General features: G+C 33.2%; 1 protein-coding gene and 1 pseudogene across 1 annotated transcript; one reads left to right on the top strand and one right to left on the bottom strand.

The window, feature by feature from the left end:
- The first annotated feature begins 61 nt into the window (after positions 1–61).
- Positions 62–4,486, top strand: LOC110795266 (50S ribosomal protein L10, chloroplastic-like; annotated as a pseudogene).
- A 4,620-nt stretch (positions 4,487–9,106) lies between these two features.
- LOC110795235 (axial regulator YABBY 5) lies at positions 9,107–13,140 on the bottom strand. Its single transcript, XM_022000238.2, has 7 exons — positions 12,646–13,140; positions 12,265–12,429; positions 11,957–12,083; positions 10,489–10,537; positions 10,316–10,391; positions 9,553–9,639; positions 9,107–9,432 (listed from the first exon to the last, which is right to left on the bottom strand). The coding sequence occupies exons 1-7, from the start codon at positions 12,754–12,756 to the stop codon at positions 9,358–9,360; spliced, it is 690 nt and encodes a 229-aa protein (XP_021855930.1). The 5' UTR covers positions 12,757–13,140; the 3' UTR covers positions 9,107–9,357.
- Between the last annotated feature and the right edge of the window lie 1,278 nt (positions 13,141–14,418).

The raw sequence follows: 14,418 nt of genomic DNA, 5'->3' as shown, positions 1-14,418 counted from the left end.
CTATTCTTGCTGAGGTATAAACCTACCTGACTGTACTTTAATATGTTAGTCAGGAATCAGGATTACTATTATACTGGTATAATTTATGTTGTGGACTTGTGGTTGTTGTCATCATTGTAAAATGTAAAATGTAAAATGGTTCATCTTTAGAGTGAGTTATATACTTGAATGTGCAAGTTTCTCGTTTGTGTTCGTCCTCGAAGAACGAGAAACTTATTTACAGTGGATTTTTTTTACTTCAAGTACCAACAGAGAAATTTAGTCACAACCCCCCACAGAATTCTCTGGTAAATAATGCCTGGAAATCCACGATTTAATCAGATAAACTCATAAACATGATTGTTCATAATTATTAGATTTCCATCTAATCTTATTCAACTTGAGATTGGAAACTAGTACAGTATGATTTCTATCTAATCATCATATTCCTGTCATCCTGTTTTTCCAAATTCAAACCTACAGGGGCTAGTGAGACCACAGTAATTTAGACAGATAAAGACACTAAACAAATTCTGTATTTGGTAACCAACTACAGAATTGAGAGAGGGTGATTCATATGTGGATATTGGGCTTAAACACTGGATCATGTACGTTCGACAAAGTGTGTGTTAGTCTCACTTCATTTACGTTGGCCGTTGTACTTGCCACTGCAACTCTTTCTCTCTCCACCATGGGAGCCACCATCTCCACCACCTCAAGCTCAGTCTCCCAAGTCCCACCATACCCTAACCCTAATCCGCACCCAATCCCACCACCACCACCATCAACTCCGCCACTTCGCAAAATATACACCCTATAAACCCCTTCCAAAACCCAAAGTCCACCAAAAACTCCGGGCCATAAAAACCCTAAAATCCCACCTGCAAGAATCGTACTTGATCTCCCCTTTCCCCTGCCATGGGTTCTCAGCCAACAAATTCAAACCCCTTAAAACCCCTCTTTCTTCTGACCCATCTGCTGCAAAGCTTGTTTTTGTGAAGAATTCCCTTGTTTCTCAGGCATTTGCTGGGACCCAGTTCGAGGCTTTGGGGAGTTGTATGAAGGGCATGAATTCCCTCCTCTTTGTTAAGAAGGAAGAGGCCGTGGGCCCAGTTATTGGGGTGTGAAAACTGCTGTCAAAGAAGGGAAGTTGGGGTTCAATGACTTCCCTGGGGCTGTTGTCAATGGTCAGCTTTATGGCCATTTGGATTTGGAGGTTTTCCAGAATACACCCTCTAAAATGGAGGCTCATGGGATGGTTCTTGGCTCACTTTTCGGGCCTTCTTCGACTTTGATGGCGGTTTTGGAAGGCTTTTGTGCTGATCATTCTGGCAATCAGACCTCTATCGATGCTCCTGCTGATGCCAAGGATGTGAGTCAGAGCCCTGCTCAATGATACACCAACCATTGAAGTATATTATATCTTGTTTCTATAATTTCATTGTTTTTTGGAAGCAATTTTGGTAACTATTGCCATTTGGGATGAAAATAGGGTTGTCATCTTTTGATATTGTGGTTAGTTTGATGGTATTGATAGAAGGAATATCTTGTATAAGAAGTGGTAATTATCAATGAATATTTTAACAATGTAGATACTTATATGGACAAGTACGTTATGAATTTTTGGATCATTTGTGACTTTTGAGCTAGAATAACTAAAGCGATGAACTTTATACAGTGGGAGGTTCATGAAAGAGTTGAGATGTTATTGTTTTGAACTGTTTTGGTCCCAGATTCACAAAGTTCTAAGAAGTTGATTTTTTTTGTTAAGATGATATCCACCTAGTGTTGGTTATCAACTTTGGAGACTTTGACTGCTATCAATCTATAGTGCTAATTATTTGATTCAGAGAATGCAACTTAAATCTATGTTGAAGGAATTCACTTTATTGTTTGGGCAATGAGGTATATACCTCAAAGATTGTAACTTAACTTAATAACAGCTAATCTATTGAAGATTTAGTTGCTTTTACTGGGAAGCTATATTAGATAGTAGCATCTTGCTATTCGCTTCTCATTCTTCCCTACTACCTACTGCCTATAGATCATCCTCTATTCTAAACCAATGGCTACATCCAGTTTATTTTGTATACCATCTTACATCTTCTACATTCAGCAATAACATTTTGTACTTGTATTAGAACTTTCTGATAGTACTGAACAAATTCCTATTGTTTTCTCATGAAATTGGCATCCTTGCTTGCTTCCTTTTATTTTTCTTATGTGGAAAGGCGGATTGTATCATACTTTGCACATGTTCAGGTGGTTAAAAAGCTGTAGCAAATTGGTGAGCATGATCTTCGCTCCAGCAAATCAGTGGATCCTAACCCCCGGATAGAGACTTGTCCGGGAACAAAACAGTTGAAATTTTTTCATTCTTTTAGGCTTTTGTGTTTTATTTTCCTAATAAATGGATGGAGTTTATTTTGTTACTCGCTTTGTATTTTCTCAAAATTATACTAGACCAATAGATGGCGATTATGACCTCTTTACTGTTGTTAGCTTCAAGGGTTCACAATTTTTGGTTTAACCATATGTTATTTTTTACAAATAGAAGTGTTATTTTGTGTCTTGGCATATTGATATGAATCTAATGTCGATTTATGGCACGAATAAAAATGTTGTTGTTCTCAACAGATTATGTGCAATTCATTTTTGTTAAATTTTATCTTTCTCATTAGTTACTAGTTAGCCTTCCATATACAAGTTCAAAATGAGTTGGAACTTGAAATCTCTAACTCGCGAGTTAGCCGATCATAATTAAGTTCAAAATGAGTTCGAACTTGAAATATCTAACTCGCGAGTTAGCTCATCTCATAGAGATGAATTTGCCATTTCATGAAAGTTGTAGGCCTGGTAAGGAGGTTAATGGCCTAATGTACTGTAAATGTTGATAGAAATTTGAGGATGCACACGGAAGTTTTCATGAACCTGAATAATATAACAAAATTGAAAATTTATCATTGATTACATTAATAAGAATTGTACAACAATATTTGCTTCGGTAGAACACTTGTTTCTATCCCTCGTATTTTTGTGAGAGCTATCTTGATTGACTCACCTCTCAACTTATGCATACAACATATTTATAGTTGGTGTATTGTCATTTATCTAGATATTTTTTACTAGATTTTTCTTAGGATAATTCTAAACCTTTTCTAAGATTATTCTATATTATAATTTACAATCATGTATTTCTAGATTGTTCTACATTAATACATTTCACTACTAGATCATTTTATCTAGATTTTTCTAGATTAATATTTCAACAAATGTATACAGTATCATTTAGTTTTTCTTTGATAAATAATCTTATAATTAAAATTTTCAGTTAGTTGATTTGGTTTCTTCTAATTGGTGTGGACAGTGAAAAAAGGTCAGATTGTAAACTAACATTGTAATGCAGGTGTTGGATATACGCTTTTTTGAGACAGGAGAGTATGCAGTTGTAAGTAACCAACTTTCTACTGTCATGTGACTGATTTTTACTGATCATAATTGTTCTTGCTTGTTAAAAGTCAAAACTGATGTTTACTGATAAGAACTGATTTGAGAATAAGGGTTTTATTTCGCATATAAATATATAATGGCAAGATTTCAAGGCCATGCTATGTTGCTATGAGGAAAATGAAGTGATGTATATTTTCAGCTTCTCATTTAACCAGCTGATTCAATAGTAGATCACTTCAAATATTGCTAAACCTGCAGGTTTCTTAACATCACCAGTTTGGCTACCAACAGATATGCATATTATTATTAAGGTATGACTTCATATATTACACGAATTCTACATATTCTTTAATTATTAAGTGTTTTAACTTCTGAGTTCTGAGTGATTGGTTCACGTGCAGTCTGATAAACTCAACTATGAAAGGATGTGATTCAGATGCTCAAGAATTATCACAACAGTACGTGTAGTGTATTTCTTTAGGCATAATATATATTCATTTATCAATCTAAATGAAGTATACTACAGGTCTACAGCATCAAAATTCAAAAGGCTACAAATTTCAAATTGAAGACTAAATTTTATGCTCTCATTCTCATAAAGTTGGTGTCTGGAAGAAGAAAAAGATTTGGAAAAAGTTTAAAGGAAAAAGTGAGGCTAGAGTAATTTAGACACTAAACAAATACTGTATTTGATAAACTACTTGTTGGGCCAAATGACTGGATTGGGACCAAAGTAGATTCATATGTGGATATTGGGCCTTGTCTGTTTATCACTGGATCATGTACGTTCGACCAACTGTGTATCATTCTTGTTTCATTTACGTTGGCCCGTTGTATGCTGTTAATCCATTGAAAAATATTAGTAATGACAGTGGGGTACTACAAAGATAATTGTTTAACCAATGATGTCTTGGCCCATTGGTTAAGATTGAGGGCCTGTGTACGATAGGTCTCAGGTTCGAATCCCCTCGCCCCCATTTGTAATTTATATTGCTCTTGTGGCTCATTCGCACCAAAAAAAAATAAAAAAATAAAAAAAATGTTCAACTTGGGAGTATTTTTGTCATTTTTGCCTCTATGTTTTTGTTTTTAAGTATTGTTTAACTAGATTTTAGTCCTATTTAATTGTTAGGTTCTTAAACTCCTATATATTTCAACTGATATATTTATATATTAGATTAGATTAGTTTTTGATTTGGATTGAGTTTCATTTTAGATTTATTTTTTAATTATTAGAGTGTTTGATTTTGGGTGAAATTGTATATGCATAATATTAATAATTAATTAAGAAAAATATCTTCATGGCGCCAAACTATTTATATACGTGACACTCAACTTTTTTAATTAAAAAATAATTTCAAAATCTTATTTTTCATTGGTCCGAAACCATTATATTCCTACACCACGCTCTAATATTGGATTAGTGTTTGATTTTGGATTGAATTTTATTTTAGATTAGTGTTTGATTTTGAATGAATTTTATTTTAGATTTTTTTTTAACTATTGGAGTGTTTGATTTTGGATGGAGTTGTATATATTATAATTAATTAATTAATTAATTAAAATATCTACGTGGCTCCTGATTTAATTATCTAGGTGGCACTCAATTTTTTTAATTCAAAAATAAATTATATTTTAAGAAAGGCATTTGTCTAGGGCTTCCACTGGTATTACAAAAGACCTTTCCCTGTGGGCCATGATAGGTGACGTGTTAAATAGAGAGAGTTTACTTTACAAGACCGTTGTAGATTCCACCTAAATACCTTATGGTTGTAAATTTTTGATTTCAGCCACCAAACAAAAATACCTTGTGAATTATAATTGTATAAACTTCATACTTGTAGTACTTTATTGCTTAATTCTTCTGTTAACCCTCTTATTTAAACTTTTAATAACCAAGTTAGCAAGAGCATTGATGCCAGAAATAGCTTTATTTAATATGAATGGAGTTATGCGGTAGTGTGGGTAGGCATCCAATGCAAATAAAATTGCATCTCACTTTGGAACGACTTTACAGGTCAAGTCACATACTTGTATATGCCTACTGTCTACCCTGTTTACCAAAAGCTTCATATTGACCCCATCTCCATATAACAAAGCTACCCACACAAATAACACCATCTTCTGCAGGTAATCAACTAATTAAGCATGTAAAGTACTCCCTCCATCCTCTTCAAATGGTGACAAAAAAAAAAGTACGAAGTATTACGTGCGAATATTATGATACGGCTTACCTTACATCTTTAATTAATACGAATGCCTTGACTCATATAATATAATTATATCGTATATTAGTGTAATTACGAGTATATCTTTAGTATCCTCTATTGCTATGAGATCAGCAAACAATCTCATTACTACTATTTTTGTATAGTGGGAGTAGTACATTCGTCTTTGCTCCCTGAGCACCTGCAGCACCAACTTCATTTTAACCATCTTTTTATCATGTCATCATTCTTTGAGAATACCTTTTTCCCTTTCCACTTCTACTTTTAGTCTCCCTAGCAAAGTAAAGCCAATAATCTTTTTCAACTATTTTTTAAAAGAAAATAAGAATGTTATTTATTGTATAAGAAATTAAGAAGTGCCTTTACTCAACATAAATAATTAAATTAATTAAGAAGTGCCAATTTTCTTCTAGCATACCAAATTATGATGAAATAAAAATCCCGGTTTGTTATGTTTTTACTTTGTAAAAAGTAAAAACATAACAACAAAAAAATTCAATGAAATGTAATCGAAATGGTACATGTTTTAATCGAAATGGTACTTTGTTTTTAATGAAATAATACTCATTTTAACGAAATGGTACATGTTTTTATCGAAATGGTACTCTATTAACGAAATGATACTCTTTTTTTAATGAATGTTTTTTTTTTTTTTTAAAGAAATGGTGCATGTTTGGCGTTGTGATGTGTTTGCTCACACATCACAGCATGCCGCCTCTCCGCCCTCCCAAATTATTGACTCCTTCCTCTGTTTAGAAAGAGTTGTACCATTAATTTTCACGTTTGCTACCATTTTGACCGTTAATATCATTAGTTAATACTATTTTTTTTTATATATATATTTTAAACTTAGACATTGAGACTATTTTTAAACTATGTAATCTTTTTCCACCCCAAAACTAGGCTCGTATGTGGTCCAACACTTCTTGGATTCGAGAATCATTGAAAATTTAATATTACCCGTACACTACGTATTTTATACCCCGTAACTCACAACCCCTCGATAGACATAGACCTAGCCCTTGTGAGATTTATTACAATTTTGGAGCATATTTTTAAAAAAATATTTGAATATAAATTAAATACTACGAGTACTACTACGTACAAGATAAGATAGTACTCCCTCCGTCCCAAAATACTCGAAACGGTTTAACTTTTTGCACTATTCACATAATTTACTTTGACCCTATTTTATTTCAAGCATATGAAAAAAATGTTAGTATATATGTTTTTGGCTTTATCTTAATATATATTTTCAAAATATTACTCCCTCCGTCACTTAATACTCGCACCGTTTCTACTTGACACGCTTGCCAATGCACAACTTTGACCACCAATATCTTTAACTACATATTATAAAAACTTGTAAAAATATTAATATTTTGAAAATATATATTAAGATGAAGCCAACAATATATTATATACTAACATTTGTTTTCATATACTACAAATAAAGTAGAGTCAAAGTGAATTATGTGAATAGTGCGAAAAGTCAAAACGGTGCAAGTATTAAGGGACAGAGGGAGTAATATTTTATAAGTTTTTAGAATATGTTGTTAAAGATATTGGTGGTCAAAGTTGTGCATTGGCAAGCGTGTCCATTCAAAACGTTGCGAGTATTCCGGGACGGAGGGAGTAGAATGCAATTTAAACTACTTCGTACCGTTGTTTTGGGTATAAAAAGGTATAACCGTATCAAAAGGTCTTGCGCGCACAAGGTGCATAATAGATTTATTGTATACCAAGATAACTTTTACTCATTTTTTTGTAACTTTAACCTAGTTTTGATTAACTTTTATATTAGTAAAATAAATTTGATAGATAAATATTTTAAAGGGTTAAATGATTAATTTTATACAATATTAGTGATTTTGAAAAAATAAGTTTTATTAAAATGAAAAAAAAAATCACTTAAAAATAGATAACTTTTACATATATAAACTTAACGTTTAAGCATTTTGAGTTAACTTTTACTCCGTTGTACAATATTTATTGTACAACCTTTGTAAATAAGAATTTGTGTAGCCGTATAGGGTTTGATAGGAGTAACTCTAGTGGTGGAATAAATGACATGCTCATTAAAAATAAAAACATGTGAGCATGTACCCAATCATTGGTACATTAAAGACATAAGCGACTATTAAAATCTTGTAACTATTTTGAGCAGATAGCTGGAAAGAGGTGGGGGGGGGGGGGGGGGGAAGAAATAAATTCTTTAAATTAAATATTATAGCGAGCTACCTTACAAGGTATTGTAGCCCATGTATCAATGTGAAAATTTGTAGTTTAAATCAATTATAGCTAGAAGTTTGACATGGCAAAATTAGCTACACTACCTTATACAGTTAGTGCTATGCTTTAATTGGCGTTGCTCTAATTGGTTAGTGGGCTAAAGTTTTTACAGAACTGAAAATCTATTTGCTTTTAAGATGGAATTTTATTCTACTAAATGTGGCGAAGCTAAGATCGATTCTCCTGCTGAATGAATTTGGTTAGGGAGTTTAGTTTGACAAAAATAATTAAGCTGATGCATCTCTATATATACCTTGAATGATAAGCTAGATTGGTTAAGAGTAATTAAGAACTAAGAAGTAACCCTAATAGGTATTAGGAGGTAGGACTATAAAGGGTAGCCACTGAGCACTCTACATAAAAGTTAATCAAAGGTGAGCATTCGCTGTTTTGAGTTTTTGATCATCATATTAATTAGCAGCCAGAATTTATTATTTGCTATTAACTGATTGATGATCTAAGTTATCCAACACATTTATGAAGCTATATCTCCATTTTTTTGAGGGATTTTCCATTTTCAGTTGTTTGTTTTGTTAAGAGTGGAAACTATTTTTCATTTTTATGGAAAGAGTAACACATTAATTAATTATTTCCCTCTCTAATCCCTTACAAGTTACAACCCTTGTTCTCCTCTTAATGACTTAATCTATCTCCCCTTTCCACTTCCATTTTCCTTTTGTCGGCCTGTAAAATTTCACTACAAAAAATTGTACCACTAACGACCGGAAATCCCGTCGTTAAAGGCCAATAACAGTTGATTAATGACGGAATTTTCTGTCGCGAACCCGTCATAAAAGTTGGCCGTCGTTAATGGAAAACCCCGTCGTTAACCCGTCGTAAAAGACATTTGCGACGGTTGTTCCCGTCTTTGTTTGGTTGTTAACCCGTCGCAAAAGGCTTTTACGACAGGATATTTGACCCGTCGTAATTAGGTTGTCGTTAAAGATACAAATTCTTGTAGTGTTTTTTGTATAAAAACAATCAAAGAAAACTACTACAGTTTCACAATTGTGTTTTCATGGAAAACACACAATGTTTTTCATTTTTCGTTAAAACAAACAAAACCTCAGTCGTGTTTTCCAGGATAAAAACATTGTTAATCGTTAGAACAAAAGGAGCCTTGGTCATAAAACAAGTGAACAAGTACACCAAAGCAATGAGTTAAAGTGCAATGGGTTAATTTTAATAAAACCAAGTTGTATTATACAACAAACAGATATCATTGAAATTTCTGGTGAGTTATGAAGATATCACAGAAATTAAAGGCTTAACAAGGCAATCTGGATATCAAAATTACACCCCACCTAATTACATTCGTCGCCCGACGACTATTATGAAGAACTGAAGAAAATAAAAAGGGTTGCAAATTAATTAAACATCAGCATAATTAATTCAGTTTTGTGTTATTTTAATAGGGAGAAACACCAACATTAGCTTGAGCACCGTAATATCCAGTTCTCATGCGGACATCTTCTCCAGCTTCCTTTTACCATAAACAGTAAAAAAAATTAAAAACAACAGCCAAATTTTAGTTAAAAAAAGGAGGAGAAAAGTGTGGTGTTTGCCCTAAATATGGGAATGGTGAATAGATTGATAGAATTACCTGGGGATGGTGAGGCCGCATGTTACTTGTCCTTTTCACCGTCTGATCCGGCATCAGCCCAAAATGGATATGGGGAAAGTGGGCCCACTATTCATTATAATACAATTTCTTTTGTCAAAATTTAACCATAAACTTTTATACTAAAACCCTAATGTACAGTGTGACATATTAATAACTTAAATAATCCAGGTACAAAAATGATTAACATTGAATAAATTATAAAATGAGTATATGTAAGGACTAAAAAATGCACATAAAGCTGATTTTATACTTTTAGAATTTCACTTCGACCGTGATGACAAAGGTTGTACTTTCCAGTTATATTGAGAGAATGAGTAACATAATTTAAGAAATAAGTCTAATAAGATTGTAAGTTCCAACCATTAAACACATGGTGTTATAAAAGAACACGTACACAACTTGTATCAGCAAATACATGATACACATTGCGCGTAAAATGGTAATATGCTTGACAAGATTGACATTATGATTACAACATTTGACATACACATGCCAATGTGTGAAACGCGTAGGGCATATATATATATATATATGCACATCAAATGTTTCCGTATTCAATTATATATGCATGTATGTCACATACTCTCATGTACAATAATAGACTAGTAGAGCTTAGTTGTGCCTTTGAATGGAGCTGATTATCTAAACACAAAAAATGCTTATCTTTAAATGGAGCTGATCATCTAATCCTCAAGTAAAACAATGTGATTAGTGGTTAATTAGTTAGGTTAAGTAATCTTACATTCTTGGCAGCAGCACTAAAAGCCTCTCTGTGAGTAATATCAGGATTTTGAGCCTTAATACGTTGGATCTCATCTCTGCACCAGCCAATTATGTACAATAATTAGAGACTAGAAAATTAGAGAAGAAATTTCAGTTTTTTTTTTTTAATTTTTATTTTGAAAGATTACTCACTTGATGAATCGGTTGTAAGCAGAAGGAACTCTCTGTCTTTTTTCCGGTGCTGTTTACAAAAGGGCACATCCAAATCTTATCAGAAAAATATGTACGGCTGACTTGTATAATTAATCAAGTACAAACAATAAGAACACCTCAAAATAAAATAAAACACTCCTTTGAATACAAAAAATCTAGAGTTTGAATCTATGGAAAATTTTAAGAATTATAGATAAATAATTAGTCCGTTAATAAACAATAAATTAGCAGCTTGAATTTTTTTTGCTTTTTTGTTTATCCGTAGTCCTTGTGTTACAAAAATGTACAGTTTTTTGCTTTTTTCTAAACATTAGACATACTATATTGAGTTATTGACACTTACAAACCTTAACTTTATTTTGTAATGATTGTATAAACACGTAAATGATTATCACCCTTTTCCTTTCCCCTTAACTTCCGGGAAACAATGATTGTAATATCTCTCTTATTCACTTACTGACATAGAAAACAAACAAACACAAAGACAACCTTGTCTTAATTCTTGTCTATGCTCTATTGTTTAGGAAGGTTATAATTGTAATTAACACCCCAATAAAAACATTGTAATAACCCTTTGCTATCGATCTTCTGAGCTACTTTGATATGAATCATATCTCAAGAAAGCCCGGGAGTGGGGGATAGCTCAGTTGGTTACAGGTGATCATGAGATCGATTTTCATTCCTATCATTATGGTTCATTTGCACCATAAAAAACATCTCAAGAAATCCCTTGCTCTATATCTCATGTTTATTTGTTCTTTTATATGTTCTCGATCCATTTGATTTTAACTAATTAACATGTGCTCTACCTATTTCAATTAGTGAGCCAATCAAGAATTCCGATTTTGAATAATGAAGGGTGTTCAATGGAAAAGAAATTAGAATTGATACAAATATTTTACAAAGACTTTCAAGCATCTTTTTGTATTTTATTTTACTACGGAATACAAAAAAACCGACTATATAAGTGGCCGCTTTTGGTAACCAATAATATACTCCGTATAGTTTGTCTTAAAAGTAATAAAAGTTTGTGATTTTATGAAGGACCACCCATGTAGCCAATGGCAAAAGAAAATGATTTGATGGGATTGTACTAGTTTTTCATTACACATTCATTAAATTCATAAGCTATGCCAAATTCACCTAATTAATTTTAGGTTCTTGTTGCTTTTAATATCAATTGTTAGAGTTGATTAAGCTAGTTCAAAGTACAGAGTAATTAACAAAGTCATCCTCTAGTGCTGAAACAACACTGAATCAATGACAAAGTTGCTGCAAAAAGTAGTCATAGCTAGCATTAAAAGAACACCCCACCCTTCTCTCCTAACAACAACAAAAAAATAAAATGAATTAAATATTTATACTTCTTAAGATGAATTTATATATCAAAGCTAGAATAAGATGAATTATGAACATATATATTTAAGAAATTAATTAATAAGCTCACGTCTGTTGGTGGTAGGAACCCTCGGTAGCTCGTTCGCACCGCCGCGGCTTAGTGTTGGAGTCATGTAATTAGATGCACCACCTGGTTGTGTGAGTGAGAAATTTGGACTTTGGTTTGGCATCTCCCCCTAAAAAACCAAAACTAAAATGATTAAATTTCTTATTTTGAGATAAAAAAATTAGAATCTTATGAACAATTAATTAAAATATTATACTCTTTCTCAATTCCTAAAAATAGAAACCCTAGCCTCTTTTTATTTTTATTTTTTGAGTGATGATATTATTATAGCAATAAGGAGTAATATATACCAGACGATAGTGGGAGGTTGGGGAGAAGAAGTTATGAGACAAGTGAAGCTGGTTAGGCGGCGGCGGCGGCGGTAAAAGCGACCGCGTGTTCACCGGAAGGAGGTGGGTGCAATGTCCACATCGGACTGTCACCGTCTTATACAAGCTGCTTGACGGCACACTTACCTGTCCCCAAAGTTGAAATTTATGTTATCACAAACAAAACAAAACCCTAAAATAAAGGATATACTCCACTTCTATCAAATCATAAACATTAAATTTGAAAAATACACCATTAATAGTAATAACAAGATCAACAACAACAACAACAACAACAACAACAACCCAGTATTAATCCCGCGAACAGTAACAATATAGAAGAAACAAAGGAGGAAGGAATACCGCAAGAACAGTGTCGCAACGAGAGCATTGGAGATAGCAGAGTTGTTCAGAAGAAGGGAAGGGGTCCAATGACAAGTTAGTTGTTATTGTTGATGATGTAGAGCTTGACATTTCTGTTTCTTCTCTCTCTTTTATAATTGATGATTTGAAATTTGATCAATCCTTTGTTTTCTGATATTTGATTTGATTTGATTTGATATGATTTGATGGGTTTGACAGATGAAACCCCAACACCCTTGGATCCTTTTTTTTTGTTTAAATTTAATTTCCCCTTTTTGTTTTCAACTTAAATTTCAGCTTTGTGTATTGCTGCTCTGCTCAGAATGAAAGACAGGTGAGTGGGAAGAGAGAGATAGAGATAGAAAGAGAAAGAGATCCTAGAGATAGTGGGAGGTGGTGTTGTTGATCTAGTAGATAATAATAGGAGTACTCCGTATGAGAGAGTGGCTATGTCCTTACTTTGCTTCCTCCTTCATTTCTCATTATACTCAACTCTTCTTTGTGTTTCCTTTTATACCCCAATATAATGCCTCTACATGTATCTCATTTCTCATGTCATGTTAATGGATGTTATCTCTAATTCTTGTAACGTTATGTATGTGGTATACTTCATTCTGTCAACTACTATTATTGTTAAGATTTGACCCATGAAACAATACATGTGAGGGTCTCACGTTTTTAAAAGAGGAGAGAGTTAATCACTTAATAAGGTCAAGGGGCTACACCCCTTACATCCATATGGTTTTAAGGTGGCCGAACCTCCTTTGAACTCGTTAAGTGGACTCTCTGCGGCCCACGCCTGTATTTAACAATTATGTATGTCATGTTTATTCTGTTCAATACATTTTACGGTTTCTACCTAATCACGTTATGTTTGTGACATACTTCATTCTGTTGTCTAATAGTATACTTCATAGTTCATATGTACGGTTCAATTCAATTTATTCTACGGTTCTGTCTAATAACGTTATGTATGTGACATACTTCATTCTATACCATTGTGATGGTAGTTTTCTTTTATATTTTGGATTGTCTTGAATTTAATGCTATGTAAGTTGTGACACTTGCTTAAGCTGTAGCTTTTGCTCATTTATATTTGTGTTAGAGACAAGACTAACAATTGTGCTAGTTGTGGATAGTCAAAAATCGAGGTCACTTGTATTATGGACCGGAGATTGGCGACTAGCTAGTAATGAAACTAATGATCAACGATCTTATACTTCATTCTGTAGGCCAAGTTTTGTAGTGAAGTCTTGCCACTATATACATTGTTCATACTTCATCCTGAATCAATAATCCGAAGATTTAACATGATCATATTTAATTTCTACTTAGTACGTGTTATCTCAAATCCAATCATAATTGTGTATACGGGTATCAGCTTATGAGATACTACGTACACCCTAACATACATGTAACTAACGTATACACTATTACACTAACAATGGTGCCTTGATCAGTGCCCACACTCACAATCCGGGCATCACACAGGCTTTCAAGGCAGAAACTTGTGCTCTTCACATAGGACGGCCTTCAAGAAGCAAGACAACGCCTCCACATCAACATACTAGCATTGAGAGAGACAATTTGATGGTCATTAACGCAGTAAACGAAACTTGAAAAATCTCGTGGATGCTTCACTTCATTATTCAAGGTATCAAGAATATTCTTACTTTCTTCGACAATTGGGATATTAAGCACGTTCACCGAGAAGATAACTAAGCAACAAATTAATTAACAATACCATGAATATTGATTCTTGAAATAGTCCTC

The sequence above is a fragment of the Spinacia oleracea genome, chromosome 6 (genome assembly GCF_020520425.1).
Source record: "Spinacia oleracea cultivar Varoflay chromosome 6, BTI_SOV_V1, whole genome shotgun sequence".
NCBI classification, from domain to species: Eukaryota; Viridiplantae; Streptophyta; class Magnoliopsida; order Caryophyllales; family Amaranthaceae; genus Spinacia; species Spinacia oleracea.
The sequence above is the reverse complement of the archived record's forward strand: the minus strand, read 5'-3'. Positions and strand labels throughout refer to the sequence as shown.

Excerpts from the sequence above, each read along its gene's own strand:
- LOC110795235 (XM_022000238.2), bottom strand. The coding sequence starts at position 12,756 with ATGTCAAGCTCTACATCATCAACAATAACAACTAACTTGTCATTGGAC. Across the intron at positions 10,392-10,488 it reads GCTTACAACCGATTCATCAA|AGATGAGATCCAACGTATTA; the intron begins GTGAGTAATCTT and ends TGGCTGGTGCAG. Across the intron at positions 9,640-10,315 it reads TTAGTGCTGCTGCCAAGAAT|TGGGCCCACTTTCCCCATAT; the intron begins GTAAGATTACTT and ends TATAATGAATAG.